The sequence below is a fragment of the Stylophora pistillata genome, chromosome 10, assembly GCF_964205215.1.
Source record: "Stylophora pistillata chromosome 10, jaStyPist1.2, whole genome shotgun sequence".
NCBI classification, from domain to species: domain Eukaryota; kingdom Metazoa; phylum Cnidaria; class Anthozoa; order Scleractinia; family Pocilloporidae; genus Stylophora; species Stylophora pistillata.
This window is the reverse complement of record NC_142528.1, coordinates 8,649,996-8,677,047: the sequence shown is the minus strand read 5'-3', so window position 1 is coordinate 8,677,047 and position 27,052 is coordinate 8,649,996. Positions and strand designations below refer to the sequence as shown.

Genomic DNA, 27,052 nt, shown 5'->3' with positions numbered 1-27,052 from the left:
AGAAAATTTTTCATGGGTATTTTTGGTCAATTAAATTTTACGTGATCAAAAAGGCACCTTTGCACTGTACCATTGCACTGTACCATAATATGCCAGCAAAAGTAATTTCCAGTTGCCATATACAGGTTGTAAAATTGCGCCTAATACAGGCGCCAATGCGACTAAATTTTTCACTTTGGCGACCAAATCCTGAAAATTAGTCGACAAATTGGCGACTAGAATTTCTAATCACACCTTAACTAGAGATTTAGTGATTGTTGAAGATTTGTAAAGATAAATCTGCAGCAAAGTTCCTCGTTAAGCTCGTTTCCAAAACGCAGCACATGCACGATGTCGAATGTAAATCTATCGTCATTACACGCCATATTGGATTTGGGTAACTTATAATGTTGTATATGATCCATTCTAGTGTCCTCTTAGTAGCTCGTGCGAATTAGCGGGCTCATTTTTGATGTTTGCATGACTGTTATCACTGATATGATAATCTATCTAGTACAGTGACAGGGTAAATTTTTTTTGTGTGTCTGTGTGTCATAATGGCCACTAACTTTTTGGAATTGGCTACCACTTTAAAATATTTAGGAGCCAAGTGGCTGCTGGAAAAAAAAGTTAATTTTACGCCCTGATATAACATGGTAGTCTCCTGTTAGTAATTCAACAATTTTTTTGTGATTAACTGATAAAAGTAATTAATATTCATTAATATCCTTAATTCACAATCCCACCAACCTTCTAATGAGTTCATCAATCTTATGGTAGCTAATAATTTGAATATATCAACAAAGTTGAAATCATGGTAAATTGGCCACCGTTACGATTATAAAAGCTGACCTTTTGAGCGTTAGCCCTTCGTCAGAGCGAATAGAGGAATAGTGGCTTGTGTGTGCTTTTAAAGGCAGAAAATGGAGCTACATTATTGGTGGTAACATGGCAACGAGAAAAACAAGAATAAACTAGTGGAATGAAAAGTATTCGTTGATACCTGTGGGAATTTTTCCTCCCCCAATGACTCCTATGACACATTCTCTAGTCTTCTTATTTCAGCATAACACAGGTCACTTCCACTTAAACCTGTATTCCCTCAATCCGGGCGTTCTTCTAAACCCTGGTTTTCAAAGGTCTCTTTGTATCCTGTAACAGGAAGAACTATCTTTAGAAACAATTCCCACAGGTAACAACGAACGCTTTTCATTCCACTAATTTACTCGTGCTTTTCTCATTGCCATGTTCCCACCAATAACATAGCTCCATTTTTTGCCTTTAAAAGCACATACAACCCACAAGGGCTAATGCTCGAAACGCCAGCTTTTATAATCGTAACGGTGGCCAATTTACCATTTTAACTTTGTTGATATATTCAAATTATTTCTTTAACCCCACCGACGCAGCCCCAAACAGTTTCTTTAGAAACTATCAGCCTTTATTCATTATGGTATCTAATAGTCTATATCCTTTGATTCCTAAGCCAACTCGCATAACTTCCACAAATGCAACTCTGATTGATATTATATTCACAAATAATCTCGAACACTGTATGAATAGTGGCATTCTCTACTCTGATTCATCTGATCATCTCCTAATTTTCCAAGTCCCTCATCTAAAATTAGATGCTGAAACACCTTCCAGAAAGAGATTGACACGCCTCATTAACTCTGCAACAGTTGCAGCATTCAGGTCTAAATTGGAAACCACTGCTTGGTTTGTTATCTATAACTCTGTCTCCCCCAATGACTCCTATGACACATTTTCTAGTCTTCTTATTTCAGCATATCATAGGTCATTTCTACTTAAACCTGTATTCCCTGACTCCGGGCGTTCTTCTAAACCCTGGTTTTCAAAAGGTCTCTTTGTATCCTGTAACAGGAAGAACTCTCTTTATAAACAATTCCAAACAAACCCTACTGAATCAAACAAAACTAGATATAACAAGTATCGAAATAAGTACAATTTTCTCATTAGAATTGCTAGGAAAAATATTTTCATGGCAAACTAGTCTCAGTTAGCTCAGACCTGAGGAAGACTTGGTCAGTTATTAAGCAGATTATTTCTAAAAAGAAATCCGAGCAACATTTTTGTAATAATTTAATGAAAGACAGTACCGTTGTATGTTCAGACCCTTCACGTATTGCTAGTAACTTTAATAATTTCTTCGCTAACATTAAGGACCCTCTCTGGCCAGTAAAGTTCCACCTACTCAATTTTCTGAAAAAGATTTCCTTGTTGGTCACTGTGCTGACTGTTTCTTTCTAAAATTAATCCCACTTCTCCTGATGAGGTGGCCTCTACTGTTCATTGTCTAAAAAATAGCAAATGTGAGGGTGTGGATGGTCTTTCTATGTCTCCCATCAAAGAAACAATTGATTTACTTGCTGCTCCTTTATCTCATCATGATTTACAATCTATCGTTTGAACATGGTGTCTTTCCTGATAAGCTCAAAATCGCAAAGATTATCCCAGTTTTTAAAAGGGACGACCCTTCTTTGTTCTCTACCTATCGGCCTATTTCTATTCTCCCCTGTCTTTCTAAGGTCCTCAAGAAACCTTTTTACCTCAGGTTATCAGAATTCCTCACAAAGTGTGATATCCTTAATCATCACCAGTATGAATTCAGACCACATGACTATACTGCTATGGCCATCTCAGAACTTGTCAATAATATTTATGAAGGTTTTGAAAACAACCAGTACACTGTTGGAGTCTTCATTGATCATAAGAAAGCATTTGATACGATGATCAATCATGAAATACTTCTGGATAAACTAACCTTTTATGGCATTAGAGGTATTCCATTAACCTGGACGACTAGCTATTTGTCCCACAGACAGCAGTGCAGTTGTGGTCCATGACCATACATCTTCATATAATCCGGTCATTTGTGGGGTTCCCCAGGGTTCCGTTCTTGCACTTTTACTTTTTCTTTTATATATTAATGATCTTTTTCATGTCTCCAACCTCTTGTCTATCGTTCTCTTTGCTGATGATAACAAACTCACTGTTCATTCTGCCAAGTCTAAATTCATCATTTTTCACCCTAGACGTAAACAAATTAACTCCTCAGATATAAACATATTTATAAATAATTCTCTCATCACGCGTGTGCGGGAAGACAAATTTCTCAGGATTATCATTCACGAAAATTTATCTTGGAAACCGCATATCTCTGCTGTCTGTGATAAAGTCTCTAAAGTAATAGGAGTCTTGTGAAAGTCAAAGTGATACTTACCTTTGAATACTTTGAAAACCTTATATAATTCTCTTTTCTTACCTTATATAAATTATGGCAGTTTAATATGGGCATCACTTATGCTTCTTACCTTAAACCCCTTTATGTACTTCAAAAGAAAGCCGTTCGCATACTATTACTTTTTCTCCTCCGCGCACATCCTCTAAACCCCTTTTTTCTAAGCATAATATTCTTCCACTTTATTCTATTTATAAATTCCGTGTTGCCTGTTTTGTATTCTCACGTTTTAATAACCTTTTACCTGCTCCTGTTTCCTCGATGCTTCATTTTAATTCTGAATATCACAATTATTTGACTTGTTCGCGTTTTAACCTGCATAAAACCTGTCATTAGTATCAATTTGCTATCAGTTGGCAAGCTCCTATTATTTGGAATGATATTCCGTTATCTGTGCACAATAATCTCACAGTAAGCAACTATAAAAAAAACTTAGGGGTTATTAAGACTGTATTTTTCTCTGAGTAGTTAATTAGCCTACGCATAATCTGCACACCTTATGAAACTATATTAGGTGTATTTATTTGTATTTGTTAGTGGGGTTTATAGGAATTTATTATTAGTCATTTAAATATTTAAACTAGTTGCCAAGTATTGTATCTCAATTCTAAGTTTTCTGACTGAACTTTTCTTTCTTCGTTTAATTCTATTGTAATTATTTTAGTTAAAGCTTTCTTCTACTCTTGTAAATTCTTCACGTCTTTTGCTGACCTTAGGTCATTTAAGCCCCCGGCTTTGGCTGTTCTTGTGTATTTTTTCTTTCAATGTGTGAATAGTGTGAATAAACAAAATAACAAAATAAATAAATTTTCTTTTGATGGTTATTTTAGCAACATCCTTGTCAGCATTGATCTGAAAGGTGCCTATGATGTGGGGACAATTAGAGGTAGCGTATCGATTAACTGTTTTTGAAAACAACGGTTGCAACATTTGACAGTTAAATGCTGGGGTGTTTTTATTCACTCTGGTGTCATTTCATTTTAAGGAAAATTTTAAAACACATTTTTATCTGTGTATCCCTGCCAAACCTCACACTTAATTCAGGAGCAAATTACATGCCTCAGATTGGAAACTATAAGTTAATTATATGTTTTACTGGATGGGAGGTCTGTAGAGGAAAAACATTAATGGGAGAGTAAAAGAAGTTCACATTTCTTTAAGATTAAAAGATGATTCTATAAAGTCTTGCAGCAACCTTTCACTTAAGGGAGGGACAAGGTTTTGTAAAAACCTCACAGGATATTTGGAATTATTGGAGTTGTTTCAGATAGGTTCAGGACCCAATTTTTTTTTGCCACCCTAAGGACTTATTCACAATTTCCCACACGTTTTTAATTAAAAACATGGCAATGTGTGTATTGAGTCATGTATAAGTTTATTACGTTTATGAAGTTACTTGTGGTGCTTGGTATGTCTTCAATGACTGTTATACTTTGCATCCTTTTCTATTTTTATTTTTGGATGATCAAAGCTGAGGAAATTTTGTACAACTTTCACTTATAAGTTTATTAAGTTTGTGAAGTTACCAAATGAATTGAAAATTAAGAAGTGTCTTTCATAAGTAAAATAATTCATAAAATGAAGTTTTTTTTATTCAATACATAATTGAATTTCCAAAATCACCAAATCTTGTGCTTACAGAAGGACCCAGGCGAAAGAAAACTGAGAGTCACCCTGTTGAGTGCTGGATGGAAAACTTCAAGGAATGGAGACTTAACAACCTTCAATAGAGAGCTAGCAATACAGATGGCTAAACATCCCAATGTGGAAGTCAATGTGTTCTTACCTCAATGCAGTGAAGAGGAGAAGAAAAGTGCTGATAGTAAATACAACGTCAAACTAATTAAGGCTGTTGAAGTGCCTGGTCGGGAACCATTAGATTGGTTAGCCTCTGTACCTGAAGGCCATGTAATGGATTGTGTTGTAGGGCATGGAGTAGCTCTTGGTTGGCAAATTCAACTCATAAAGAAAAATCCAAATTACAGTCATTGCAAATGGATTCAAGTTGTCCATTCTGCCCCTGAAGAAATTGGAATGTACAAAAACATTTCTAAAGGTCGACAAATGCAGAAACAAGAAATAGAACTATGTGAAAAGGCTGATCAAGTTGTAATGATTGGCCCCAAGCTAACTGATGCATATAGGCACCAGCTCAAAAAACAAGATGTTTTCAACCTGACCCCAAGCATTTTCAGTGAATTTTCAGATGTGCAGCAAGCAAGCGATGAAAGAAAAACATTTTGTGTCTTGGTAATTGAGAGTGGTGATAATGAAGATTTTGATGCTAAAGGATACGAAATTGCAGCAAAAGCTATTGCTAACCTAGAGGATAAATCTTACCAACTCAAGTTTGCTTCCAAACAGAGAGGAAAAGAAGATGAAATAGTAGCAAAGCTACTTCAGTGTGGTATTGGTCTTAATCAGCTAATTGTCCGCAGCTTTGATGAAAACAGGGAAACATTAGCCAGCTTATTCTGTGAGGCGGATATTGCTCTATTCCCATCAAGAACCGAGGGATTTGGTTTGAGTGCTCTTCAGGCCATATCTGTTGGTCTTCCATTACTTGTCAGTGAAAACTCAGGAATAGCAGAAGCCCTACGCATGGTGCCTAATGGGTCACATTGTATAGTAGTAGATTCAGAGTGTCCTACAAAGTGGGCAAGAGCAATACAAGCTGTGCGTGACAAAGCCAGGAATGTACGCCTTGCAGAGGCAAAAGATCTTTGTGCTAAATATTTCCAGGTGTACAGCTGGGATGAGCCTTGTCGTTTCCTTGTTAAGAAGATGAATGAACTTGTATTTGGTAAGTCCTCTCATTTTGTGCACTAGACTGGCAGAAGTTTTCTCTAAATTTTGTGTATTTTTAAAACATTACTACCGGTCTTCACCAAAGTGGAGGTGGCAAGAGGTGAATATTTACAGTGCTAGCCACCAACACTGACTGACACCAAAGTGAGTAGTTGTTTTAGTATATATATTAAGAAAGTGAGATACTATAGCACAAAATAGGATATTAATTCATTTGTTCCTGCAACAGTTTCAATATTCTCGGACACAAATCCTGTGCAACTTGCTCAGAAGTGAATAAGGAAGGATATTTGAAGTTTGAGTAGCTAATCAGCATACCCTCAATGCTATCCATTATTTTAGTATATACTAATGACTATTAAAGGTCACATACTCAGTGTAAATATTTAAACACGAAGGCGTGCTATAAAAGGAGCCTTAGGTCCCACTGGACCATTTGTCAATCAACCGTCGTGTGATGTAGAACTCTTAGAGTCAAGTCAGCTTGAGCTACAGCTACTCCAAAGCAGTGAACAGCGGGCCCATTCCTCAAAATTGTTTTCTGTCTTCATCGCAATACAAGAATTTTGAGATTTGTATTTCCTTTCTCCAATGGAAACTGTATTTGTGGCAGTAAAATTTGAGATCGAAGTAGGTGGTTCACACGTTACCTCATTGCCACCATGCTGGTGGAAGTAAACAATAGATATCTCATTAGCTCCTTCTGTTTGTCTACCAGCATTTAAATTTGACCCGCACATGTCAACGGTGAGTGACAAATGAGTCTAGGTCTTCCCAGGGAAGACTTCCTCGTATAGTGCACGTTCGTGTTTAAATTTCAGTTGTACAGTTTTTCCAAAAATTAATGGTTACATTTAAGAATATATTGTTGGTCTAAAGCTCTAAATTGGGGTTTGGGGTTGATAATTGTTTTATTAAAAAAAAAAAAAAAAAAAAAAAGACCCCAAGATATAAGACAAATCTTCTCGACTTTATTTTGTAAGAAGAAACCAGATGTTACAATGTACAGATATTAGATTGTGTTATTTTGGCTCATATACCATAATAGCTAAGCCAATAAAAAGTCTTGAATTGCATTATCCAATGATCCAGTGTTTAAATAATTGTTTTATTAAAAACGCCCCCAAGAATTAATTATTTTGTGAGAAGAAACCGGATTTTTTAGCTCCTTTTTGATTTGAAGCCGATGCACACGCTTACCATATTCGTAGATTATGGTATATTGGCTCATATACCATAATGGCTAAGCCAATAAAAAGTCTTGAATTGCATTATCCAATGATCTAGTTTTTAATAATATATGATATGCATTTATCTATAATCTTAAAAATAATGATGATGATAAAGGCAGAAAGTGTTCTTACTTACCATAAAAACCCACAGACAAAAATACGTGGAGCAAAAAATGTTTTTGGGATCACTTTCTGAAATTGCTTAGAAACCAGGCTCAACTCAGTAGCCAAGCCTACTCGCCCAGGCCTTTGCATGACCTTTTTCGTTTTGGGTGGTTTTTGGACGGTTTGGGTGGTTCCATGTTTTAGTAACTACCATCTTATCTTTACTGGCTGCAGGAGGGTCAGGAGACACCAGAAATAAGAAACATAAAGCTCCAAGTTCCAGCAATCTTTACACTGTTAAGAAGGGAAAAAGTCAGGTCTCTGAGCAAGTATCAGACCCAGTTCCTGATCCAGGTATTTCTGTCTGTCCCAATCATTCAATTAATCAATTACTTAGTCTATCCATTCAAACATCAATCCTTTCTGTCATCAATTTCTCGATCGAGTGATGGCTTTCTGTAATTTGTGAAATGGAACATTATGCAAATTTCAGATTTCGGTTTTGTAAATTACAGATAATTTTCAAGTTCAATTTGCAAATTACAGATATCCATTTCATTTTGTTTTGTATGTGTCAGTTAGCCAATCAAACAATGTGTCTAACAATGAAAAAAAAAAATTTCAAAAAAGTTTGCTCCAAAACAAAATTACTGTACAGATCTGCAATATTTGCTTTCTTTAAGTTGTTGACTTTATCTGAAGGGTTACTATTTTTGTTAATTTGAAAAGAGAACAATTTACTGTTTGAATCACTGACTTACATTAATCCAAACAGAGCTGCTAATTTGGAAAGCGTACTAGCTGTGAAGTCACTCAATTGAACATTGGAAGGGAGGAATATAATGGTGGATTGGGGAATTTGAGGAATATCTTAGGACACAGAAAATTGGAATATCCTAGAATGTGATGTGAAATAAAAGTCTCAAAAAAAAGAAAAAAAATTCTATCATTGAAAGCTAACAATAAAAGGATCATAGGTAATCATTGTTGGGGCTCAGAGGATTGAGGAACCATGAGGCTTTTAAGCTAGCCCCTTTAAATTATTATTACTTTTATTACCATTACTACTATTATTGTTAATGCCATTACTTGTTGCCATTTGATTATTGGGTTGAACATCAATTAGACAAATTGAATGTATACTTGAATCATCTCTCTCTTGTGGAAAAGGGTACTAATAAATGTGTAGGATGCGTTTTCTATTTTGCATGTGAGACAAATATTCTTCAACACTTCCTTCTTGCATCATTGTACAACCTCTAGTTCTATTAAATGCTATTAAAATTGTGCTTTACTTGTAACCTTATGCAGTTTTTGACTGTCTATTTAATATATTCTTTTCAGGAAACACCAGAAACAAGAAACGTAAAGCTCCATGCTCAAGCAATCTCTACACTGTTAAGAAGGGAAAAAGTCAGGTCTCTGAGCAGGCATCAGACCCAGTTCCTGATGCAGGTATTTCTGTCTCTCTCAATCATTCAATTAATCAATTACTTACTCTATCCTTTCAAACATCAATCCTTTCTGTCATTAATTTCTTGATCAAATGGCTTTCTGTAATTTGTGAAATGGAACATTTTGCAAATTTCAGATTTCGGTTTTGTAAATTACAGATTTTAAGTTCATTTTGCAAATTACAGATTTCCATTTCATTTTGTTCTGCAAATGTCATTAAGCCAATCAAACAATGTGTCCGACCATGGAAACACATACAAAAAAAAAATGAAAACTTGGCTCCAAAAGAAAATTCCTTTGAATTACAGATCTGACCCTATTCTGCACCCTAAATATCTGCTATTTGAGTTTTTGCTTTATTCTTGTTTCCTAAACCATTGTATTTTTCAACAGCTGGTGTTCAGCATGGAAATTCTGCTTGATGCATTGTTGAGAACATTATTTCTTCTATCTATATCTTCTTTGCTGGTGTTGATAACAACACTCAATCAACACCCTTGCCAGCTACAGAAACTTCTGACATTAAAAGAGGTGTACCCGTAGAAACTACAGGACTTGTGGAATCCCTTACAATCTGCTGGAGAGGGTGGCAATAAAGCTATAATTAAAACTTTGCTTTCTTCTGGGTTAAAAATAGATTCAAGGGGTATGATGGTTTGACACCGTTAATGGTGACAGCTACTAATGGTAAAGAGGAGACAGTTAACCTTCTTTTTGCCAAGGGGGCTGATCCACACCTCAAGAGCTACTTAGAATTTCCACCCCCCCCCCCTTCCCCACCTCATTCTTCCTAATACAGCCACAAATGCATTATAGATAAACAGGAAAGATTACTTAAGCATACTTTCTCTATATATCCCTTCTTATTTCTTCTACTGTGTCTTAATCTTAATGGTTAATATTTGAATTTTTTTTATGTACTTTTGTTTGGGTGTTACGAAAACGAAGACCCTCAAAAACGAAGACCTGAGACCTAAGACCCAGTCTTCGTTTTCGTACTACGAAAACAAAGACCCTGTAAGCAGAAAACCATAGAAATTACAACTTAAACACACATTAAACAGCAACAACGCTTAGTAATATAATACATTACACTTCACCTGTTTCTTCCCATTATTAAACTACCCATATTATTATATGGCCCGTCTTGTCTGTTCTGTTTCGCTATGCGAGCCAATTTGGTGTTGATATTCTCGAGGGTTTCCTCGGGTAAACTTACAACACATTATTATTCTGGAATAGCAGGCAGAATTCGAATTTTAGCTGCCTTTGATTTATAGTTAGCATTGTGTGACAGAATAACAGAGAACGCATTCTGTACAGGAAAAATGACTCTTGGGTTCTGTCAATAAATAATCAATTTCTACAGTATTTCGTAGCTAAAATAGATTCTGACGGTTGTTCAGCTTTCTCTACTGGAAAATTCTCGTTAAAAAGTAAGCAATTCTTTTGGCTACTACAGGGTCTTCATTTTCGTAGTACGGAAAGGAAGACTTTTTATTGAAAGCAGAAAATCCTTTGAAAGTACGATTGTAGATGTACCCTAGCCTGAGGTCTAGTAATTGTTATTTCAGCTTTTCATATGCTAAGACAGTTTGCGCGTGGTTTTTCTTGTTCTTTCTTCAGCCACCACTACTTTCTGCTCTTCGATTTGTTTTTCTATGCAATAAGTCCAAATTTGGAACAGACATCCCCATCGAAGGAGTGATCGGAATATTTTAGGGCCTTACTAAGGTTAAGCAGGCTTTATTCAGACTTTTTCGAGGGTCTTCGTTTTCATAACACCCCTTTTGTTTTACTAATTTTTACATTTATCAACAGCTGCTTCGCTTCGGACTTCTGATTCTGCTTTGAGCACTCTTGATAGTGTTTTTAGCACTCTCAAGAGTGCTTTGAGCGCTCTTGAGAGGACTAAAACTCAATCAGTGCCCTTGCCAGCCACAGAGACTTCTGACAATAAAGGAGGTGTACCTATTGAAACCAAAGGGTGGAATTCCTTACATTCTGCAGCTGAGAGTGGTAATGAAGGGATCATTGAGATTTTGCTGTCTTCTGGGTTAGAAATAGATTCAAGGGGTAATGATGGCACAACACCATTAATGGTGGCAGCTGCGTTTGGAAAAGAGGAGACAGTGAACCTTCTTCTTACCAAAGGAGCAGATCCACACCTTAAAAGCTACTTAGAATTTCCACCCCCCCCCCCCTCCCCACCTCAATCTTACTAATACAGCCACAAATGCATTATAGATAAACAGGAAAGATTACTTAAGCATACTTTCTCTATATATCCCTTCTTATTTCTTCTACTGTGTCTTAATCTTAATGGTTAATATTTGAATTTTTTTTATGTACTTTTATTTGGGTGTTACAAAAACAAAGACCCTCAAAAACAAAGACCTAAGACCTAAGACCCAGTCTTCGCTTTCGTACTACGAAAACAAAGACCCTGTAAGCAGAAAACCATAGAAATTAGAACTTAAACACACATTAAACAGCAACAACGCTTAGTAATATAATACATTACACTTCCCCCGTTTCTTCCCATTATTAAACTACCCATATTATTATATGGCCCATCTTGTCTGTTCTGTTTCACTATGCGAGCCAATTTGGTGTTGATATTCTCGAGGGTTTCCTCGGGTAAACTTACAACACATATTATTATTCTGGAACAGCAAGCAGAATTCGAATGCTAGCTGCCTTTGATTTATAGTTAGCATTGCGTGACAGAATAACAGAGATCGCATTCTGTACAGGAAAAATGACTCTTGGGTTCTGTCAATAAATAATCAATTTCTACTGTATTTTGTAGCTAAAATAGATTCTGACGGTTGTTCAGCTTTCTCTACTGGAAAATTCTCGTTAAAAAGTAAGCAATTCTTTTGGCTAATGCAGGGTCTTCGTTTTCGTACTACGAAAACGAAGACTTTTTATTGAAAGCAGAAAATCCTTTGAAAGTACGATTGTAGACGTACCCTAGCCTGAGGTCTAGTAATTGTTATTTCAGCTTTTCATATGCTAAGACAGTTTGCGCGTGGTTTTTCTTCTTTCTTCAGCCACCACTACTTTTGGCTCTTCAATTTGTTTTTCTTATGCAATAAGTCCAAATTTGGAACAGACATCCCCATCGAAGGAGTGATCGGAATATTTTAGGGCCTTACTAAGGTTAAGTAGGCTTTATTCAGACTTTTTCTAGGGTCTTCATTTTCATAACACCCCTTTGTTTTACTAATTTTTACATTTATGAACAGCTGCTTGGATTCGGATTTGTGATTCTGCTTTGAGCACTCTTGATAGTGTTTTTAGCACTCTCAAGAGTGCTTTTAGCGCTTTAGAGAGGACTAAAACTCAATCACTGCCCTTGCCAGCCACAGAGACTTCTGACAATAAAGGAGGTGTGCCTATTGAAACCAAAGGGTGGAATTCCTTACATTCTGCAGCTGAGAGTGGTAATGAAGGGATCATTGAGATTTGGCTGTCTTCTGGGTTAGACATAGATTCAAGGGGTAATGATGGCACAACACCATTAATGGTGGCAGCTGCGGCTGGAAAAAAGGAGACAGTGAACCTTCTTCTTACCAAAGGAGCAGATCCAGACCTTAAAAACTACATGGGAAGAAATCTGCTTCATGCAGCAGTTGAAGGTGGCAACACTTCCATTGTGGAGAGAATGCTTTCTTATGGCATTGACATTGATTCTAGAGATGATGAATGCTCATCCACCTCATTGATGATAGCTGCTAAGGAAGACAATGTAGAAGTTATGAAATATCTTCTCGAAAAGGGTGCAAATCTGTCTTTGACAACAGGATCTCTTAGGAGGAATGTTTTACACATAGCATCACAGTACGGAAGTGTTGCAGCAATTCAGTTGCTGCTCTCTTCTGGTTTAAGCCTTGATTCAAGAGATAGTGAGGGAAACATGCCATTAGCCTGTGCTGCAGCTTGTGGACAGATAGAGGCTGTAAATTGCCTTCTTGAACATGGAGCAGATCCATCACTGAAAGGGCAAAATGGATGGAGCCTTCTCCATTTTGCTGCTCAGTCTGGCAATGTCACCATCATTGACACCATGCTTTCTAAAGGTCTTAATATTGATTCTAGAGGCGAAACTATAGGTTTAACCCCATTATTGGTTTCCCTTAAAAATGACAAATTGGAGGCAGCAAACCACTTAATTGAGAAGGGTGCTAATGTAGCTTTGAAAACCAATGCAGAAATGAATGCTTTGTCAATTGCAGCCTTAACTGGTTCTGTTGCAGCCATTAAAATGCTGCTTCCACATGGTTTATACATTGATTCTAGAGATGCTGATGGAGACACGCCATTGTTGATGGCTGCAAGGCATGGAAATAGAGAGGCTCTAAACTATCTTCTGGCTAAAGGTGCAGATCCATTACTTCAAAATAATAACGAATTTGGTCTCCTCCATTCAGCTGCTCTTTCTAACGATGTTGCCACTATTGAGGCAGTGCTCTCTGAAAACTTTGACATAAATGTTAGAGGTAGTTGCATCAGTTTAACACCACTACTGGCTTGCCTGAGTATGGGCAATTTGGAGGCTGCTAACTATCTGCTCAAAAGAGGTGCTGATGAACACATCAAAGGCAAGGAAGGGTTGACTGCTTTGTCTGCTGCAGCAATAAGTGGTAATGTTGCAGCCATTGAGATGCTGGTTAACCGTGGTCATGACCCTAATTCCAGGGATGGTTCTGATAAGACCCCCATAATGTGGGCTGTGGAATCAGGAAACCAAGCTGCTGTAGAATATCTTCTTTCTCTCACACACGAGGGTCTGTTGCCGACAACAGATTAGAGGCCCCAGAGGCTCACACTTTTATGAATACTTGCACAGGTGCAATTAGATGTAATAGTTATTAGTTTTTGTTTGAAAAAGGAAAATTCCAATTTTTTTATAGTTATGATAGATTGGATAGTCTGTTTTTTATTGTATTTACTCATAGGTTTGCATTTATCGTCATGCTAATTATATTGTGGCAAAGCTAATATCCAACCATCTTTACTGAAATGGCTTGGTCAATAAAGGATTAATTAATGTTCTTTTTTTTTTTAATTATAGCAAAATGATTTTGCTTCAACAAGAATTAAGAATTACTTGGTTATTTTGAAAACTGGAAAGAGAGCCAACTGTGTTTGTAGCAAATTAAAGTTTCTGTTCTTTCTGTTTTGACTGTTTTCTGCCACCTTTTGCTTGTGACTAAATCTCTGACATTGTCCAAAAGTTAGGAACTTTGTAGGTCAGTTCAATCAAATCAGGCAATCTCTTAGGTAGCCAATCAGAACACAGAATTTCCTTCATATTGCTCATGGGCAATGTATTATTGTAACTAAGACATATTGTTAGATTTTAGGGAAACAGGATATTGTGTCTTTTATAGTTTCCATGCTAAATTGCATCTTACTCTGCAGCTGAAAGAATAATTAGGCCATCTAAAGGTGGACATGATGGCATGTAGCTTCTTTGAATGGGCTAGGAATGGCTGTCACTCCTCCCAGCTTGTGTGTAGAGAAGCAGTACAAGAAACACATCTCCACTTGTGCATTTGCAGGCTTACCTTTAGGAAAGGCTTTAGCACTTTGCTCTTCTATTTAACAAATGGTAAACACCACAGCGTACACTATTGAGTTATGGATGCACATGGGAGGTTGCTAAGCACGAAAGAAGCGCAAGAGTCGCTCGAGGCGATAGCCGAGAGCGACTCTAGCTTCTTGAGTGCTTAGCAAACCTCCCAAGTGCATCCATAACTCAATAGTGTACGCTGTGGTGTTTACCATTTGTTTTATAACATAACCTTGATACATTGTAGCTAAAGAGTTCCCTTTTATTTAACAAATCTTACACAACCAGAAAAAACAAGCGCGCACAGAAAAATAGTCTGCATTTGCTCACGTCAGCAGCGTACACCCATGGGCGAATGGGGGACGCTAAATTGACCAATCAGAGCGCGTGCTTTACTTTAGTTATGTTATAAATATTTTTTTAGTACAATGTACAAACTTAAGGGTATACTTTAATCACAATGTTTAAGATTTTCAAGGACTCCTATAAATCGTAGTTACTTGTTAGTAAATGGAAATGTAGTATTTAGAATCTAGTTTTTAGAACTTTGAATTCAAGTTTTTTAGGTGGCTTGAGAATTGTCTTGTATAGTTATATAATATAGTGTGGCAAGCTAACTGTACATGTTGGTCATCTATTTTCACTTTAAGTCAAGATCTGTTTAATTCTCTTTCCTCTCTAGAATGGTTATATATAGCTATTTGTTAATGAAAGTTTTTCACAGTGATCTAGATTTGCAATTAGTAGAAGGACACAAAATAGCGAGAACTACTGAATTTACAATTCAGCATCATTTAGTGGTAATGTTCAATTTTTGCCTCAGAAACATACTAACTGTAAGTAAGGTTGTAGCAATTTTTTAATTTAGATAAAAGTGGTGCCTAAATGAATGAAAAGAAAAGAAAATTAACTTTTGTGAAATTTACATCTGATTCTGTTGTTACTGGGAGATTGTAACCAAGCCGGGCACGCGTAGCCTCTATATCAATGCTAAAATGTAGCAGTGTCTTTCAAATCTGTTAAGAGATAATGGAGCAGCCACCAGTCATTAGAATTGTAGTAATACTATACAAAGAGGACTTGATAGTCACCACAAGGTCAAGATGTCAAAGAAAGAATTGTGATGTGTTTATATGTCAAAGGCAATTACACTTTGATTGGTCTAGCCAGATAATAAACATCCAATTTCAAACTAGATTTTAATTAATGTGCAAAGACTTCCAAATAATTTCCAAACAAGATGACTGGGTAAAGCCATTAGTGACCTGTGATTTAGCTACTTGACTGTTGATGTTTCAAGACTAACTTTGCTCTAAGAGCCATCTATAAACAAGTAATATATATAATGCATTGATTTTATCAGTATTTCAGGGCACTTCAGTCTATACCAAACCCCAAAAAGCAATTAAGCAACAAAATCAAGCCATGAAATGTAGATGGAACACTCACTCCTACAATCCATCCTAGCATATATATTGTTGCTGGTGTGGAACTTTTGAGATGTCTGAGGTCTCGAGAGTATTTTGATTAAGTTGCCATGAAGTTGTTGAATAATTTGAATGAAGGATTTTATCAAATGGTTATAATCCATTTTCTTTGAGGCCCAAGGCATTCATGTCTACTGTTACTTAAGTAAATGTAACTATCTCAATATGATATGCTGCAACCTTTGCATTCAACTATAGGAAAAAACTCAACCTCAAGAAAAATGGGAATGAGTGTTTGAATAAAATCAGGTCAAAACAAGAGTTTTTTAAGACCAGGCAATCAAGCTGCTGATTTTCAAATATCAATTTTATTCAATTCAACATGGCAGGTGAATAAACTATCACAAGCTTAATGTTAACTTGCCCTAACAAGATGCCTGCACTGCAAGCTATCAACATGGTGTCATCCATGTTCGACATTTCTGAGTTGATACTTTATCATATTTTGACAGACAGATGATAAACAAGTGACAAAATGTTGCATTTTCTTCTGCAGAAATTATATCATTATGGAATAGGAGGTATAGTTAACAACTGGTTCTCTTCTTATATTTCAGTAAAGGCTCCGACTGATTGTGGCATTCCCCAAGGCTATGTTCTGGGGCCTTTACTGTTTTTGATGTATATAAATGATATTACAAATTGTTCAGATAAGTTCAAGTTTTATTTATTTGCTGATGACACCAGTAAATCCTTATGTGGTAGTAAAAATCTTATCCCTAGAACTTGAGTTAACCAAGCTTTGTGAATGGCCAACAGCAAACAAATTAACTCTAAATGCTAAGAAATCTAATGATGTAATGTTTTGAAATTATAGAAAGAACCTATCTTTCAAACCGACGATAAATATCTTTGACATCGATAAAATGTCATATTCACCATTAGAATGCAAGGATTATGTAAAATATCTTGGCATACTCATTGACAAGAATCTTAACTGGAAAACTCATATTGGTCTCATTGCTCTAAAAAATAGCAAAACCATCGGTATGATAGCTAAACTGAGACACTTTGTACCCCTTTCTATCATTGTCAAGTTATATCAGTCTCTTATTCTCCCCTACCTAACTTAGCGTATTAGCTCGTGGGGTCAAGCATCAAAGTCAACTTTGGATACGCTAATCTCCTTCAGAAGCGGGTTATTTGTTGAATAAACTTTTCTCCAAAGTGTGAACATGCTATTCCTTTTTTTTATTAATCTTAATATCCTGCCTGTTCATTTTCTATATGTCGAATTTGTTTCTTGTTTAATGTATGATATTCAAAATAAACTAGCTCCTCCCCACATTCAAAATCTATTTACCCATGTCTCAGATGTACATTCCTACAACACCAGAACAGCAACTATCAACAAAGTTTATGTCATGTCTTCTTGTCTTGAAAATCTTAAGAATTCTTTTTCCCACTTTGGCGTGCAGCTATGGAATGCCTTACCTGACAGTATTAAAAAATCTGCCCAAAGAAATTTATTTAAAAAACAAATACATGAAGTACTTATTAACATCTTCAAACAACAGAACTTGTATCTTACACCATCTTCAATTCTTGAAATAATTAAAAATTTGTAAACCTCATCAATCCTCTAGCTACAACCAGTATAGCGAAGTCTCTTTCTATTTCCTGTTATTATTATCATTAAATTAATTTACTATTTTAATTTTAATCATTGATTTACTATTTATAGTAATTTGAACTACTGTTTTCTTAGTGTAATCTGAACCGATGCTAATTCGAAATCTTTGTAAGTACCTAGTGATAAGCCGAACTTAATTATACCTACCCACCTCGACTAGTTTTCAACTAATTATAGGTAGGCACTTCTCAATTGTAAAATTGTAAATTGTAAATCAATAATCAAAATTGTTGTAAATCAATAATATTGTTGTTGTTAAAATTGTTGTTGTTGTTGTTGTTGTTAACTACAATCAAATAAAGTAAAGAAAAAAAAAATAAGCCAAAACAAATTCAGACTTAGATGGAATTTACACAAGTACCTAACAGACACTGATTGGGCCCCTGAATCTCACAGATCACAACCTGCTAATTGCCTTGTTCATTGTTGCCATGGAAACAGAATTTGTGATCCAACTGCCACCATCTACCACTAGTGTGTTTGCTGTAATAAAAGCTGAAGCACCACTTGCTAGAAAGAGTACACTATCTGCCACATCTTGGCGCAAAACTAGTCTTTGTAAAGGCACGTTCTCAATGAAATTTGGTGGGAGATGTTTGCCGCCTGTGAAGAGAAAGTATAGTTAGAGTTTCCTTCAGACTTCAAGTAAAAGAAAACTGTGAAATGCACTAACTTGCAAAGGAGGGATTCAAGTAAATTAAATGTTTTAAATACAAGATGAGTGCAAAGGATCTTGTGAATGGCTCCCAGCCAAGAAAAGTATTCTATGAATAATTTGGTTTTATCAACTTAAAGTTGAAATTGTAAATTAGCCAGCATAAAGAGTTAAAAAGCTGACGTTTCCAGAGCTAGTCCTTCATCAGAGCGATTGACAAAGGGCCAATACTCTAAATGTCAGCTTTTTAACTCATTACAGTGGCCAATTTACAATTTCAACTTGGCTGATAAAACCAAATTACTTTCACTGCCACAGATGCAGTACCACAGTTTCTTTAGAAACTTACTCTCTTTATTCTATGAATAATTGAACACATCCAAAATCTATTGATACATTCTATGCAGCCAAACGTTCACCCTGGCTTAACTTTAGAATCTAAAAACTCAAAATAACAATGTTAAAGCTTTCCACATGAATGCTAAACACAGGTTGCTTTTGCTGGAACTTTGGATACCAAAGTTGTTCCTGGTCACCTTGGCAACCAAAGACAGTCAGCCTGAAGCTCTGTTCTGTTCTAAGCATAACGTATATGAAATGAAACTTGAATTAGGTGCAGGTAAAACGTGCACATTATGTTTTCAGCTGGAATTCATTACCTAGTCTACGAAAACCCTCTGTGTCCTTCACAGCACCAGGTGCAACACAGTTTACCCTGACACCATCTGGGCCCCATTCCACAGCAAGATGTCTTGACATACCCTCTGATAAAGAAACAAGAAACAGATTATCAGGGATTAAATGTCTGGAGGAAACATTTGAAATCCTAACCTTGCTGAACCCTTTCACAGCCAGATCTCAATGATAATTAACAACTATTCACCGAAGTGGAGGTGTTTGGTGGATATTTAATTACCGAGCTGCGAAGTGGCGAGGTAAATATCCACCACTAACCACCAACACTGAGGTGAATAGTTGTTTTAGTAAATACAAAAACAGTGAGATAATATTAATTTACACCACCAAAAATTGATTTTAATTCATACATTCCAGCAACAATTCCAACATTTTCCCAAGTGGAAAGGACTGAAACAACAAGCCATGCAAAAAGTCACATAGTCAATAAACTCTGGGTTAAAAACTTAAATCATTACCTTTAAACATGGCCACACCAAATTTAGTCGCTTTCTTTGTGTTTTCAGGGTCTGCTTTGTCGTTAATTTGAGTGATTTCTTCGCTTGTCACGGATGCAAACCGGGATGCTATTTTTTTCCCCAAGTTGCTCGGAGGTAAATGGCAAAGGATATTTGGAGTTTGACTAGCCAGTCAGAGCATGCCTTCAATGCTTTCCACTGTTTTAGTATATACTAATTCTCTTTATTGTCTACTACACAATTCTCATGATTTTTGTTCAGAGAATTTGATATTGGATCAACTTATAAACCACTAATTGATATTTTTCTCTATTGCAGTAACTGTATTATTGTCTACTTGATTTATTGTATTAATATTGTAAAGAGAAATTCTCTCTTGAGAGTTAACCCTTTCACTCCCTAAGTGACCAAGAGAGAACTTCTCCTTACTAGATCAATAAAATATCAAGCAGACAAGTGATGAGAACAAAGAAAAATATCAATAAGGGGATAGTCAGTTGATCCAATACCAAATTCTTCAAACTAACATTATTAGAATTGTATGGCAGACAGTAAGGAGAATTACTATTGAGATCTCGGGAGAGAAAGAATTAAAGGGGTTAACACCTTAGTCTGCTTGTCATGAGTTACAGCTATAAGTTCACGGAGTTAATTTAAAAGTATTAACCACTCGGATTTTTTTTAGAGTTCTGGCCATAAAAATTTGCTGTGAAAAATTTCATAATGTGATAAATAAACGTATAAGGTGGAGAAGACTATTTTTTTCTTAGCAGTAGTAATTAAATGTGCAACTAAGAACCTTAGCCGTATTTGAATAGTATGAAAAAGGTTCCTCATTTATTGACACATTTGTTTAAGATCATTTCTATATTCATTTGTGTTATAATGTGATCATATGAACTTACCAATTGCAGCTTTTGCACTTCCAGCATGACACTTATTGGGACAAAAATTAATTTAAAAAAAATTACTCATTAAGTTAAGAAGTAGTTAATTATAATCCTTTTATTATATATAAGCACATTTCAAGATTGATACATCTTTAAGCAGAGAGGTGATGACAAAATGAAGAATGTCTATTGGGGGATACTGCTTAATTTAGCAAGAAACTCTCAGAGCTAACAGTAGAGGAAAAGAACCAAAGACCATGAGACAAATTGAAACTCGAACCTGCATGATAGAAACATTACCTGAATCAATGTATAAAATCTTATTGAGATCCAGTAAGAGATAAAAGAATGCTTGCTTTCCTCTGCACACTACCAGGGCCCCTAAGGATACCAGCCTCACAGCTGACAGGGCCACCCTGGCTAAATAAAGTTGTCTTGTCTTGTCTTGACTAGCTCAACCATTTACTTGAATCTTTTTATTAAAAAGTGGACCCTGATCTCTTTTTAGGACACCTCTGTTTAGGGAACCGATCCTCATCAAGGGGTCACAAATTTTTGGTCCTGGAAAAATATGTGCCAGGTAATCTTTGTATCTGTTACCTCGATTTAAGGGACACCTCCATTCAGGGAAAAGGAACACTTTTTCTGGGTCTCAAAGCCTGGTTTTAAAGTCCACTTAGGGGACACCTTACCACTAATAAATGTAACTGACCCCAAAGATTAAGTGTAGGCTATCATCACAATGATGACAGCTTTCACAACATGACCTTTTTGAAACAGTACATCATTTGATGACAGATATAAATCAGCTGGCAATTAAAGGATAACAATTCAGATAATGTTATTAGTTTTGGTGGTTAATTGTTAACAAATCCCAACCCAAGCCTTATTCAGGGGACACTTGCCCTGGTTATTAGGGTGCCTCCTGAATGGAGGTTCCACTGTAGTTGGGATAAGCGAGTTATGTGAGAATCAAATAGGCCATTTTACAGTTGTGTACTTAGTTGCCAAGCCTTTGATACAGAGTGAGGCTAAAGATGACCTTGTTGTGATAGAAACCTGTATCTAGTTCGCATGATAACAAAGTGATTTACATTTGAAAGGCAGCAAGGTTTGTATCATAACAAGGTCATTCCTAGCCTCACTCCCATTCAAAGGCTTGGCAACCAAGCACACAACTGTAAAATGGACTATTCTAAACTATCTGTTTGTGTTGTATATTAACTGATTTATAATCCACTTGACCCCCTAAGAGTCAGATTAGCATGTAATTTCTCCTTACAATATAACCCCTGTATCAAATATAAAGGTTACAGGAATAAAGGAAATGATCACTAACTAAAGAAGCTCTTGATCGTTAAACAAATTCTCCTTGTCAGCACCTTGGGAAATGCATAGTGAACAGTATGGAGAATATGCATACTGATTTTAGGGTGTAAAGGGTTCTCATATTAATTAACTTTTTACATAAAAATACTACAGACCTGCAGAGGATTTCCATTGTAATGAAGTGTGGCTGTGATGTTGATGATGTTACCATTGCCATTACTCTAAAAACAATAATTTGCAAGGTACTATAATAATAAATTTCATTGGTGACAGTGCAAATACAAAACAAATATCAATTTACCGTAAAGCACATTGCTCTGGGATTTCTGATTTCCTAATGCAAGCCACAGTTATAGTTAATCTGCCGGTATTATTAACTGAGAACCATTGATTCTAACAAGTCAGTTCTGCACCCACCAATCTATCGCATTCAAGTCTGGCGCATGCAAGTAAGCCTCAAAACCACAACTGATGATTATAATTGATGTTTGGAGATAAATTTTGGTTTTTCTGACACCTCACTGGAGACACAAAAAAATAATATATTCCATAAATAGTTGTGGTGTTTATGTGCATTTTTCTGAGTTTCATGGTAATATCACAGTAATTAAGCCTATCAATTTATTCCTTACAATAATAAGCACTCAGGCTGCAGCCATCGGAGTTTAATGTACTTTATTCATCAAGCTATATGCACCAAAATGGGTCAAAAATGATCCAGATCCATATTGAGTAAAATGTGAATGTCCTTACAGAATGGTTCAAGCTTAATAGGTGTTATTTCAAGTTCTACTTTGATTCTAATGAGTAAATCAATGCTTATTCACCAATCTAAGGAGGTAAGTTAACACAGCCAATATCTAATCTAGGTAAAATCAGTTAATCAAAAAACCATTCTTAGATAGATAGATAGATAGATAGATAGTTTATTATCAAAAACCTTGCAGCCACAGGCTGAATTACGTTTGATTTACAATAAAATATATATTACAAAAAATACATGGCTAAGAAGAACTAATTAAAAAGACAAAAATATATAATTAAGAGAAAAACAATATTACATCATTGCTTTATGGACATAGTGATGGATAAAACTATTTCGAGTACGAATGGTGTGGAGGCGCCGTGTAGTAAAAGAGTGCTGACTCCTTAAATTGACTTCGCACTCATTCTTGGGAGGTAGTAAGCTATAGAGCTTGTGCGAGGGATTAGACAGGATGGAATTAAAAAGCTTATCACATAAGAACTCGCGGCGGTTGTGTAAGGGAACTAGACCAGTCAAAAGAAGCGCCTCATTGTACGAACAATCTGGATAGATAACTGTATATATCCCAGTATCCCTGGACATTGCAGGCTTGGCTGCCAAGCCTAATAACGTTTTAGATACATTGGATCAGTTTTACTTTTGATATAAACTCTTCTTGGATATCTGAGTCTGTTCCAGTTACAATTAAAGACTTTGCAACACTACACTTACCTTAAAACATTTGTTATACACAGCTTTGCTTACATTGAAGGTTCCAAAAGCATCAATGTCAAAAACTATAACATAATATGACCAAAAAAAAAATTGTAAATAATAAGCTGTTACAGAATGTTATTGAAAAAATGCTCAATAGTCCATGAGGTAATCTGTTAATTTGGGTCTCTCTACTCCTGAAGAGGTTATAGTTTTCAGTGAACTGACTGTATGGTGTCTAGACAATCTGAATGGATTCATCATCAGAGCCAAATGATCTGGATGACTTCAGTTCAGCTACCATTGTAAAACAAAAATGCCTCTGATTCATCTACTTCCACAGACAACAATCCTCTACAAGTGATTGAAGAGAAGATTGACAAACAAAATCAACTTTTATCAAATGGTTACAACTGATTGGTCATTTTTTTAAGTTCTCACCTGTTTTCATCCCATTGTATGAAAGCTGGCTTGCAGGGCATAGAAAATTTCCTGCTGCACCTATACACAGATACAAGTCTGAATGAGATTTTTTATGCTTTGCTTAAAACATTGCTGAGGTGAAACATTAATTCTACCCTAATTTATAATTTATTGACTTCAAGTTATAGCACAACAAAGCTAGATTAATGAGAAACTAAAATGCTAATATTGTAAGGAAAAGTCCACTTTAGGTCACTCATTTAGTAGACAACCAGCAGTCTCTTCTTTTCAGCAAAGTAATTCACAAGAGTTAAAAAAAAAAATCAGAGAAAAAAGAGTGTCAGTGGGTTGTAATAAAAACGAAGACCCTTGAAAGCTATTAGACCTCTATGACTTTACATGCATAAACTAAGACCTAAAAACAAAGACCTCTTTATTTTTTCAATTTAACATGATTTGCTTAGGATTTCTCCCAGAAATATCCAACTCCAGTTTGAACCTTTCTAAGAGCAATAAAGTATGCAATAAAACACCAATTTTTAAATTAAAAGAATGGCAAAACGTAGACCTGAAAACAAAGTCCCAAATACCCTATTGGCTTGCTCCTAGTCTACTCATTTGGTGAAAGAATGTCTACTTTACCATTGGTGTCAGACTCAGATTTGATTTAAACTTGAACTGGCTTGGATGCGACATGATATTAGGATTGTTCCTCTATTCTTAAGATTAATACTTACTATTAACTAAAATATCTATTTTTGAGAAATGTTTTAGTGCCATGTCTATGGCAGCATCAACTTCATCCACCTGGTAATCAACAAATAGAGTTAAATACTAAGTTAGATGAGAAGTACAAAACAGTCCCACCACCACTAGGGAGAGGTATTTTTTAAGCCCCCACCTCACCCCTGTCCAGAAATGGCACATATGATTAACAGTACTGCTCTACATATTTTACAACTACACCAAAAAGTTCAAGTTTCTGAAGATAGCATTAATGTGCCAATATGAAGACTACAAAATAGAATTAGCAATTGCTCATATCTACTGCAGGCTTCAAACCTTTACTGGACTATGTATTAAGTTTCTTAGCACAGGATACAGAAATACGGCTGAAAACTAACTTTGCAACATTTAAACGCGCTACTTTTGGCACACCGATTTTTCTTAATCAATCTACGTCACCAAGACAAAACAATACTTTTTTACTCTGGGAAAACTTTTTTTAAAAGTGTCAGTGAGAGCAATTTGTAACCTTGAGAAATAATCTTGCAAAAAGATGTTTCCATCCATAGTCATCACCATACCTTTCTTACATCCATCTTAACTGGGAGACATTTTTGTCCTGTCACATTTTCCAGTTTCTTAGCTGCCTTAATTTGTGAGTAAAAAGAAAATTGGTGAGCATTTTAAGCAAACTCCTTAGATGACCCACTGACTGGGGTAATGCAGCCCATAACTACATAAAAGAAGTTCAGATTCCAAATTAAAGCCTTTTGCTGACCCTGTGAGTCACACATTGTCCTAGTATCAGTCTTACCATGTTCCCAAAACATTCCAACTTAGGCCTCCATGAAGTGTCCTAAAATCATGAAATGCTAGCCAAACAAAATTGTACTCACCAGAAAAATGGAAAGAAAATTAAAAAAAAAAAAACCAACAACAACAACAACACAAAAGAAAATGAGATTTTGTGAAATATTATACAACGTTTTATGCTAATGCTTGACCCACTTCAACACTTTGGGAACTTTACCACATGATACAGACTACAATGTATAAAAAACATTACTTATGTAGTAGTGAAAAAAAGGCCTGAAAGAAATTCAGGCCCGATACATGGTTTGAACCCTTGACCTCTGTGATACCGGTGCTGGGAGCTGGTCATTACACTGGTTCATGTTCAAAATTTTTTTCAGGCCTTATTTTCACTACTACATAAGTAGTGTTCAATACTGAGAGGATCACTTTCATACATTTCTTACAACCACAGTATACATGTACAGTCTTCATATACCCTAATTCACATATCACAATTTTTTTTTGGATTCTGCCAACCTTGTTCCCAGGGTCTCTCATCTTCCCGGCCCCTGGAGCGAGTGAGGAGAGACCCTGGTTTAGGCTGGTCACGTGTTTACAGAGCACAAAAATTCCTTAGGGACGAGTAGGTTGTTCACTCAATTTTTGTCACGTTTGATTTGTCACTTTCAAACGTTATCGTTGTTTGGGTCGCCATGTTTTATAGCAGCCTTCAAGTAGCTATATCTCGGAGAAGGTATTGTAACCTCAATTTAAAACCCAAACAAGTCCAGTGTTTAGAAGCAATATATTCGGGAAGAGATGTTGTGGCCGTTTTACTGACGGGATACGGTAAATCTTTCATTTTTCACCTTCTCTCCTCACTCGCTCCAGGGGGCGGGAGGATGAGAGACCCTGGGAATGAGGTTGGGATTCTGCATGGTGACCAAATGGTTGCAGCTTGGAGTGGTGTAGTTGTAACTCCAGTCGAGAGCTTATGACAAGTGATAGCTACCTTAGACATCTACCTATGAACTTTAACATTGATCAATTTTTCATTTATTCATTCCATTCTTGGCAATATTTAACCAGACTGGCTGTATTCAGTTGTAAGCTTGTTTGAATGGGGAAAAGGGTCGGTAGGGGTAACAAGGTAATTTGGCTTTATCAACTAAGTTGAAATTGTAAATTAGCCACCATAAAGAGTTGAAAAGCTGATGTTTTGAGCAGTTAGTGCTTGGTCAAAGCAAAGAAGGGCTAATGCTCAAAACATCATCTTTTCAACTCTTTACGGTGGCCAATTTAAAATTTCAACTTAATTGGTAGAACCAAACATGACAGGATGGAAAATGCATGCACTGTAAGTACCTCTCATTGTCCCATACAAAGCCTTAGAAAACTTTTCTAAGGCTTAGTGTGGGACAACAGGAGGTACTTAAAGTGCGCGCATTTTCCATCCTGTCCTGTACCTAGTTTGAACGGGGGACTTTTAAAAATTTATTATTATACTGATTTGTAATTATAACTAGAACATGTACAGTTAGTTTGTAGACCTCTTTTCAATTAAGTACCTTTTTGAGTCTGTCAAACTTCCGACCCACTATTATAGTAGAGCAGCTGTGTCTAACAAAAATGGAAGAAAATGGAATTGAGAAGCACCCAAGCCATTTTCCGGCTTTGAATTTCTAGTTTGGGCTGCAGATTGGTAGAAACTGGTACCAGTTCAGGCACTAAACGTTAATTGAATGCCGTCTCAGTACCCCTGAGAAAAAAGCTCGATCTCACACTCAAAAGCACTTGTGTTGGAATCGGCAGATCCCTTTAGGAAGTTGGTCAAAAATGAGGGGAATAGGCGTGGGGGGTGAAGGAAAAATTAGCGGGGGAATAACCATCGTCGTACCTCATCAGAACTTCAGTAATAGTAAACCCAATACCAGAACCACCTCCCGTGATAAACGCCACCTTCCCCTGGAGAATATTTGGACGGAAAAAGTAATCATAGTGATCAAGGCAAGGAATATCACTCTCCACCACTTCATCCGCCATCTTGGGACAAGTTAGAGCCCACGTGACTTAAGGGGG

At 36.2% G+C, this 27,052-nt stretch overlaps 3 protein-coding genes and 1 pseudogene across 4 annotated transcripts in view; 3 read left to right on the top strand and 1 right to left on the bottom strand.

Moving 5' to 3' along the window:
* The window catches only part of LOC148721688 (uncharacterized), a 9,167-nt gene extending 1,332 nt beyond the window's left edge, over nucleotides 1-7,835 (top strand). Inside the window, exons 2-4 of the mRNA XM_088736070.1 lie at nucleotides 4,072-4,127; nucleotides 4,883-6,044; nucleotides 7,621-7,835. Coding sequence (XP_088592196.1) covers nucleotides 4,107-4,127; nucleotides 4,883-6,044; nucleotides 7,621-7,835 — 1,398 coding nt within the window. The 5' untranslated portion in view covers nucleotides 4,072-4,106. The remainder of the gene's footprint in view (nucleotides 1-4,071; nucleotides 4,128-4,882; nucleotides 6,045-7,620) is intronic.
* The window catches only part of LOC111319398 (uncharacterized), a 75,936-nt gene extending 60,589 nt beyond the window's left edge, over nucleotides 1-15,347 (top strand). For both annotated transcript variants that reach the window (XM_088736809.1, XM_088736810.1), the window contains 3 exons: nucleotides 8,731-8,841; nucleotides 10,663-10,860; nucleotides 12,093-15,347. In XM_088736809.1, the coding sequence (XP_088592935.1) occupies nucleotides 8,731-8,841; nucleotides 10,663-10,860; nucleotides 12,093-13,657 (1,874 nt within the window). In that variant the 3' untranslated portion in view covers nucleotides 13,658-15,347. The remainder of the gene's footprint in view (nucleotides 1-8,730; nucleotides 8,842-10,662; nucleotides 10,861-12,092) is intronic.
* On the top strand, nucleotides 1,321-2,758 carry LOC148721689 (uncharacterized; annotated as a pseudogene).
* An 851-nt stretch (nucleotides 15,348-16,198) lies between the features above and the next one.
* Nucleotides 16,199-27,039, bottom strand: LOC148721687 (peroxisomal 2,4-dienoyl-CoA reductase [(3E)-enoyl-CoA-producing]-like). The gene is made up of 10 exons (XM_088736878.1): nucleotides 26,871-27,039; nucleotides 26,542-26,593; nucleotides 24,760-24,825; nucleotides 24,190-24,259; nucleotides 23,471-23,530; nucleotides 23,048-23,112; nucleotides 21,726-21,791; nucleotides 20,257-20,287; nucleotides 18,857-18,961; nucleotides 16,199-18,145 (listed from the first exon to the last, which is right to left on the bottom strand). Exons 1-10 carry the CDS (start codon nucleotides 27,014-27,016, stop codon nucleotides 17,940-17,942), a joined length of 867 nt encoding a protein of 288 aa, XP_088593004.1. The 5' UTR covers nucleotides 27,017-27,039; the 3' UTR covers nucleotides 16,199-17,939.
* Nucleotides 27,040-27,052: the final 13 nt, after the last annotated feature.

What these genes read in the sequence shown, in the direction of transcription:
- LOC148721687 (XM_088736878.1), bottom strand. Translation starts at nt 27,016, where the DNA reads ATGGCGGATGAAGTGGTGGAGAGTGATATTCCTTGCCTTGATCACTAT. An exon ending in AGTTTGACAGACTCAAAAAG is followed by an intron (nt 24,826 to 26,541) that starts GTACTTAATTGA and finishes TCACAAATTAAG; the next exon opens with GCAGCTAAGAAACTGGAAAA. An exon ending in TGTATAACAAATGTTTTAAG is followed by an intron (nt 21,792 to 23,047) that starts GTAAGTGTAGTG and finishes TATTGTTTTTAG; the next exon opens with AGTAATGGCAATGGTAACAT.